This window comes from Physeter macrocephalus, chromosome 7 (genome assembly GCF_002837175.3).
Source record: "Physeter macrocephalus isolate SW-GA chromosome 7, ASM283717v5, whole genome shotgun sequence".
NCBI lineage: Eukaryota > Metazoa > Chordata > Mammalia > Artiodactyla > Physeteridae > Physeter > Physeter macrocephalus.
Genome location: NC_041220.1, coordinates 20886043 through 20894329, shown reverse-complemented (window position 1 = coordinate 20894329; position 8287 = coordinate 20886043). Strand labels below are relative to the sequence as shown.

Here is an 8287-nt window from a genome sequence, read left to right as displayed (position 1 = left end):
CCCGCGCGCCTAGAGCCCGGGCTCCGCAACAAGAGAAGCCACCACAATGAGAAGCCCGTGCACCACAACGAAGAGTAGCCCCCGCTCGCCGCAACTAGAGAAAGACCGCGCAGCAATGAAGACCCAAAGCAGCCAAAAATAAAAAAATATATAAAATAAATAAATTAATTAAAAAAAAAGAAAATAGATACAATCCAAGTCAGCCTGAGCTTGTCAATGTTTGCTTCCAAATTTTGTGGTGCCTTTCCTTTCTAATTCTCCCATTTCTTTTACCTAATTTTTAGAAAATAATCACCTTTATAAGGAGAAGTGACTTTATTTATTGTCTATCACATTTCTTGTCATACTTTGACACAAGTATATTTTCATTTTTAGTATATTTTCATTTTTAGTATATTTTCATTCGGGCTTTTCCCAATAAGCTCTATGCAGTCCATTGTTTTCGTGTGGTGTCTAGATCTCCAGTGCAGTGTTTATACTTTAGTATAGATGAACCTTGGCTCTGTACCAAAGTAATGTTTTCTGTTTGATTTTCAATATCTTCCATAAAAAAGACTTAGCCTTTTGGGGACTTCTGGTCACAGTAGTGCATTTGGTTCATGTCTTCCTGATATGTCAGCCAAGGTATGTGTAAGTATAATGGAAAATATTTATTTTTATATTATTCTTTTTTTTTTTTTTCTCAGTGTGTGCTGTATTTGTGGGCTTTGAAAATTCTTTACCCCAAAACACTGTTTTTACTTCGTGGAAATCATGAATGTAGACATCTAACAGAGTATTTCACATTTAAACAAGAATGTAAGTATACTTCAGGCTTCTTCGTTTAACATCGTATGTGCGAAATAGTGATTTTAATCCATACAGAGCGCGTATTACAATATGATCCCTTGCTTAAAAGTCGAAAATTCAAAAACTGATACTATATTATGTCGTTCCATATTACTTTCTGAGCATGGTCAGTTAAGAGAATTCAGAATTTCTTTTTAAATTATAATTTTTTTAATAAAGTGATATAAAAATTCGAATTAATATTTGATGTGATTTAGCCTAAGCAACAAGTGATGAAATTATTTTTTTAAATAGCCAGAATACTGCTGTTCAGGATAATCCTACTCTTTATCTCAGATCACTCAGTAAAAACAAATGGAGGGCAGATTCAACATTGAGCCTCTCTTTCTGGACCCAGTAGATTTACCAGCCTTGAGTGGATTTTACAAAATAAAAGACGACTTCTTCCTTTAGAAATAAATACTAAGAGTGAGGAGTACTTCATATAAATTTCATTTTCCTCCTCTCAGTTTTCCTCATTGTCCTTGGAAGTTTAAATTTCTCTTTGTCATTTAGTCCTATTTCAGTGGAGCATAGAGCTGTCTCTCAAAACATTAGATATAAGTCGATAAAGGGAAAGTAATGTGCAGTGATTTAGAAACAACTTTGGAAACTTTCTTGCAATCTGCTTTTCTATAAGAACATTCAGGAGAATCAGCAAGTTTTGTGTCCTCGTCTGTTGGTCTCCTAGTTGCTGTGTTTTTTTGTTTTTTTTTTAAATACACATCTGCAAGTAACTAGCAGGGATATATGTATACAAAAGTTCTCACCTCTGTTACACAAAAAGTAACTAAAAACTGTCAAATATGGAAGAACAACAAAAATAAAAAATAGTGGATATAAAGATTAATATATAACTTTAAAAAGTCTTCTTTAATCACATTTGGAACTTTGCATGTGTAGTTATATGCTAATATGATTCCGGCAAGAAAACATTTTTTTGAAAAACCCTATTTTTATGAACCAGATCCTACCTATGAACTCATAAGAGTAAGTAGTTGGTTTTTAATCATATATTAAAGGTAAAATAAAGTATTCAGAACGCGTATATGATGCCTGCATGGATGCCTTTGACTGCCTGCCCCTGGCTGCCCTGATGAACCAACAGTTCCTATGTGTACACGGCGGTTTGTCTCCAGAGATTAACACCTTAGATGATATCAGAAAAGTAAGTTCTCTTATTTTCCAAGTCTACCATTTGGTGTCCTTCAGTAATAAATGCAAGGCATTAATTTCCCTGCCTTTATCGCTAAGTTGATACTTCTGAATTAAAATGATTTAAAGTGGTCATGAATCTCTTTTTTTGTTTATCTAGAAAGAAACATATATTTATACTTGGAAGAGTTTTCATGTCTAAAACCTCAAGGTTCATTTTACCATGTGATGTGTCATTAGAAATACTAAATATTTGATCACTAATATATATATATATATATATATGCCTTTTCATTTCCCCTTGGCTTGTTTCAAACAATGCGTTGTATATCCGCGGTATATTACAGTTAAAAGATGTTGCTTTCCTCTTGGGAAAATATCACAACTTGACCTTTAAAATGTGTCCATATTAGCATTATTTTACAAATCTAACAATTTTCACGGCTTAAAATTTTAAAGTAACAACCTAACAAAGGCTATGATGCTATTCTATTGATTGTACTGAGTGGCAAGGTGAAAAACAGTTGATTTTTTTAAAGAGGTATTTTTCTACTTAATTTAACATTAGATCTTACTGTTGTTTTGTCCAGCAAAAAGATGAGTTAGATTGAATGTGGGAATATCTCTTTCATGAGAAAATGTAGTATAGGATAGCTTTATGTAGTGGAAGAGACAGTCTTTTATTTCTTTGATTATGCTCAGTATTCTTTTAAAATTTCATTGGTTTTTAAAGAAAAACTGTATTTAGGTAAGTAAAACAGTCAAATTCTATCTGAATGCTCTATCATTAAGGCCCAAGTACTTCAAATTTACTTTGAAGTAAATACTTCAAAGTATTTACTTTCCTGTTAGAAAGGAAATTCATAGTTTTTATTTTTAAAATTAAACAGAAATACATTAAATAAACCTTTGTTTCCTGCTCTGTGTGTTTGTGTCCTTTTTTATAAGACACCATTACACATCTGCTTCTGGTATTCTGTAGCACACAGAGGATTGATATTTGCTCTATATTTCAAGTTCTATAGAGACAGGACACTGAAGTGTAGTCATGGAGTTCAAGTATAGAGTGGTTCACTTTCTGCATGAATGTAGCCACTTTATTCTTCTAGAGTCTGATGGACTCCTGAAATCTAAACTTCTTATCATAAATTATGTAGATTTTTAAAATATGCTCTGCTATCCCTAGGACTTTGTTTCTGGCATGTTTCAGATATTATGTTCAATTTTCGTATTTGTCATTACACTTTGGACTGAGCCATAGAGTGATTTTTATGTTTGCGTTCGCCATATGTCAGTTAGAGTTTCCACCACACTTACTTTAATTAACTTCAGAGTTGTTTATTTTCACAGTAGATGGTATTAATTTCAGAATGCATGTTATAACTTTTCCAGAATAAATTCTATATTCTGATTGCCTTACCAGAGCTCTAGCTGGGAATTCACATTAATCAGGAAGTCTCCCCTCCTCTACTGTTCTATCCCGAATAATCAGTTCTTGCTTCTCAGAAAGAAATTCTCTATTTTTATGGACAAGCATTATTTTTCTTGCATGAATTGTTCCAAAAGCATAAATTATTTAAATATCTTACGTCTAAGTTTGCAATGAATATTTTATGTATAGTATAATGGTTGAAATATAGAGGGTCTTGTCTTATTGAGGTTTTTCATTGGGTGTTGAAAAAGTGAAATACTGCTTCGTTCTTTTTAGATATTAGTAAAAAATGGTGTGTAGCAAAACCATTATTTACATCGCCTTTTACGTCTCAGAAAAAGAGAGAATTTGATAGGCTGTCGGCCTTATATATGCACCTGTCCCTATGGGGTTTTTTTTAAATATTAAAGTATTGAAAACGAAGAATATTGGTTCTTAATGGGTTTTCAAAGCTGTTTTATGCTTTTTTTCAAGAGACTCCATAATATCTGCTAACTTCACCCAAGATCCTTTAATTGTAGTCAAATCAGGGTAAACTATAAGAAGGTGACTGTTATAAAATCGTTGGTGAAGTGTCATTTCCAGGTATTGTATTGCTCATAGCTTCTAAGTGTACCATTTTAAATTGAAATAGGACTTTGCTAAACATTTATAGCTGGAAAATTGGAAAATGGATTTCATATGAGGACTTAAGGTAAAACTATAAAGCTTAGAACTGTGACCTGAAGAATGAGCAGCTAAATTGGAGTTCATTTTACTGCTTATTGTTAAGATTGGTTTGTACCCAGTAAAATGACTCCAATCATCTTGGACTTTAATTAGAAACTTAGATATCCCCTCATGAGTGAATATCCAAAATGTCATATAGCAAGTAACTACTCTTAAAATGAAATCCGTCGGTTCTCAAAATTATATTGTTGAAAATAAACACCGTAAGCTGTTCCCCATCCTGATTTCTAAATCACAGTTTAATGGAGGCAGTAGCAGAAATTTCCCCAAAGATAAAATAAAATAAAAGCTTCTCAAGAAATGAAACACAGAGTCGCATCAATTGGTAAGAACTAAAACACTAGGCTGGATAAAATAAAAAGGAGAGAAAGACGGAGAGGAAACCAGTAGAAAGGAGAAACAGAGTAAAGAGTGGGAATTAAAGAGGCAAGAGGGAAGCAAAGGGTGAGCTGAAGGCAGATAATAAATGAGTGTCAGGAGGAAGAAGGAAGGAAAGTTCGAGAAAGGTGAAGAGTAGAGGAGTGGAGAGGAGGGAGCACAGATCAGGAGAGAGGTAGGGGCAGTTCGCGCGGTGCTGTGGCTAGGGAGCAAACGTGGGTACCGCAAAATGCTGGTTTCTTCTATTTCTGAATTCCAACTTTCCAAAGATTAGTATTTTGTTCTCTGTCTTCTATTTTTCTTAGTTAGACCGATTCAAAGAACCACCCGCTTATGGACCTATGTGTGATATCCTGTGGTCAGACCCCCTGGAGGATTTTGGAAATGAGAAGACTCAGGAACATTTCACTCACAACACAGTCAGGGGGTGTTCATACTTCTACAGGTGAGGACGGAGAGCTCCAGCTCGCCTCTTGGAGCACGTGACATTCGTTAACTGTTGTTATTCATCAGTCCATGTATTTGATTTAGTTTCTATGTGCGTATAACGTTTCTAGGAAGCAAGTAGAAATGAAAGGTTCACTTTGATAACCTGGTTCAAATGGGTTCTTAGCCCTTGGAGAATAAAAATATAAATAAATAAGTAGATAGAGAAATAAATGAATGTATCTATATAGACATACAGATATAATATCTGTGAAGAATAGAAAAGGCATAAAAGCGTCAAGTGGCTTCAGCATGGTAAAGCAGCTGAAGAAGGTAGTAGGGTTTAGTAGAAGATTTGTTCTGTTTCAGGAACTGTAGGGAAAAAATCCAGTGCCAGCCTTGATTTTCTTTTTTCTTCATTCAGTTATGTCATCACTTAAAATTTTTTTGACCAGTTTTCATAACTTAAATGAGAAAAACAATTTCAAATTGATCAATTAAATTATTTTCAAGTTATTCTTAAATTTTCTTAAGTTCATTGGACTTCCTGAATAAATTAGAATTAGCAGCAACCCAGTATATAGGTACCATAGTAAATTTATTCTTAGCACTTTGACAAGCCATGTTGACAAAAGTTTTATAGTAATGTTTATATTTGCAAATGTATGGAGATTTGGAAACATTGCCACCCCCATAACATTTCAGAGCACTTCAGGAAGAAATCAACAACGCAGTTGGGTTTTTGCATATCCTCACGATTTTCCTGACATCTTAGTTACCTCAGTTTTAGCCTACTGCATTTTATTACCCCCACTTGCACTAGGTTCCCTTATCAGACATATAGTTTGATGTGAAAGTGGCCAGAATGAAAGTGCAAAAAAGATTATGGAGAAGTTGAGAATTTAAGTTCTAGAATACATAGTCTTTTTTTTTTTAAAAACTGAAAAATCATACCTGATGTTCACTGAAGTTTACACTCAATTCCTGCTGGCAGCCAAGCTAATGACCAGGCTGGAAGAACTCTGTAAAATGCATCCAACCACATATCTTTCATCTCTAGAGTAAGCAGATATCATCCTTCTACATAACATTGATCAGAGTTTATTCTGGAACATTTTGGTGGAAAATTTTGTTCCATACATTTTTTCCCTTATGGGGGAAAAAAGTTTCCTTTTATTTATCTGTTGATGTGATTGAGAAATTGAAGCTTGCGACCAGAAAGTCTTGTATACTATAAAGCATCATTCAAAGAATGGTTTTTGTTTTAAATATTAAGAAAGAGGTTTGTTCCAATCTTATTTATCAGAAAGTTTACAATTCATTTCTATGTTTTGGAAATTTTGGCTAAAATAAAGAGTCATGGTATAGTATTTCTGAAAAGCCTAAGGTTTCTTTTCAGTAATTAGTTAATTGGAGAGTAGTCTTTTATTAAAGACATTCCAACTTTTAGTGAAAAGTTGTGCTGTTGAAATATATCAAAGCCAAGTGTTCAATTTTTCAAATCTGGTGTCAAATCCCTAATTATACCAGGAATGTTTAAATTACTTATTTGATAGCACTGAGTTGTGCTTCAGTAATACAATATCAAATAAAATATAAACCCCTTGATTTCGATATTAAGCCATATCGCATTAATCTTTTCTTAATTCATAGTATAACATTCCTCTATTAGTTTTCTGAGTCAGCTGTTCAAATATATTCTAAATAAAGTCCTGTACTGAACTTATATAAAGTTATGGTATTTTTTTGTTTTGTGAATATAGACACAGATGTGTTTACATCCGACATAAAGTCCATCAACTAGATAAAGGGAGGATTATGCGTGTTTTCACACTTTTGTTCTCAACAAAATTATTATTTAACTCCTCTCATTAGAGGTTCTTAAGAGATAATGATCACTAGCCGTGAGAAATGCTGACTGTCAAAATCTACAGCCTATGTACTCTGAGAAATGGCAGAACAGTGTGGATTGTTTTATCTGAAGAGAAAAATGACTCACACATTCTCCTAGAGCTTTTTGATTCTTTTGTCTTTAGTGTCGTCTTGAAGGTGTCAAGGCATCCTCTGTGGTCATGGTTTATAAAGCTGATCTAGAGGGGCACAAAGGAACAATAAAATTGGTAAAAGAACTTGGTGACAATTATCTGTTTGAGTTATTGGCAGTTAGTTTGATCCACAACTCCCAGTTTTATTTCACATGTGTCTGTAGAGTTTGTATATTTAATTTGCTATGCCACCCTATCCATGATCTAATGCATTATCTGGGCCATGATTTAAATAAAATGAAGTTATACAGACAGGTGCATCTGTAAGAATTTGCCAATGCTGCTCTTGAGTTATAGAAGACAGTCCAGGTAACAGAGAGGACAGTCCATGTAACAGTCCATAAGAACTCTGCTTTTGCCCCAGTGCTACCATCATCTTTAGAACCTTAGACCAGAGTTTGCATACTCAATGCCTATAATGTTCAAGTAGCTAAGATGCTTCCACGCACTAGAGTATAAAGGTTCGTGGGGATCGTGACAAATCAGAGGTAAAATTTCATTTTCATGGAGACCAAATGAAACTGTCGGCCAGATTTGGTGCTTTGGGTTGTTTACCTTGGAGGCATCCTGTAAGCTTTGTGTTCTAGGTATAGCTTGCTTCAGAAGAAGTGAGTTAAACCAGCCATTTTAAAGTTCCTCTATATGCTGAGATTTGAAGAATATCTTGACAGTCACTTAAAACGTGTTTTTGAAGCTACAAATGGCAGCTCACTCAAATCACTACTGGTCTCTTAATCACAGATCAGCAGCCTTTCTTCTGTCCACAAGCTGCCCAACTTCTCTTCTACAGTTGACACTCTTGTCCACCCCTTCCACCTTGAAATGCTCTGGTTCCTCCTTTTCCACATACCCTGATTCTCTGACTTATCAGGCAGATCCCTGACTCTTCTGCTGCCTCTTTCTTTGTCTTCCTCCTGCTCTTGACATTTTTTCTTCACACTGTTCCCAAGAACCTCATCTATTCCCTTAGCTTCACTGTAAACTTTGAACTCTGTGGTTAGATTACCAGATCTATGTCTGGTCCCTTTGTCTCTTTATCTCTCCTGAGCTCGAATTCTCTATGCCTAGTTTTCTGCTGGAATTTTTATCTTAAATGTTCCGTTGTCACCTTATCCTGAACTCACCTTGCCTGAAAAGGTTTATTATTTACCTTCCCACTTGCTTAATTCCCACTGGAGATTTCTCCTGGTTTTTCTGTTTCTATTAGCAGTTCATTTTCCCAGTCACACAGACTAGCAAATACCTTTGCTTTTTCTTCTTGTGCTGAAATCACCACCAACCAGTCATCATGTCT

The 8287-nt window shown here is 34.6% G+C and overlaps 1 protein-coding gene across 2 annotated transcripts in view; it reads left to right on the top strand.

Annotated features, from left to right (window-relative positions):
* Positions 1–8287, top strand: part of PPP3CA (protein phosphatase 3 catalytic subunit alpha) — a 306748-nt gene that overhangs the window by 237223 nt on the left and 61238 nt on the right. For both annotated transcript variants that reach the window (XM_007106627.3, XM_007106628.4), the window contains exons 4-6: positions 687–798; positions 1851–1996; positions 4828–4967. In XM_007106627.3, coding sequence (XP_007106689.1) covers positions 687–798; positions 1851–1996; positions 4828–4967 — 398 coding nt within the window. The remainder of the gene's footprint in view (positions 1–686; positions 799–1850; positions 1997–4827; positions 4968–8287) is intronic.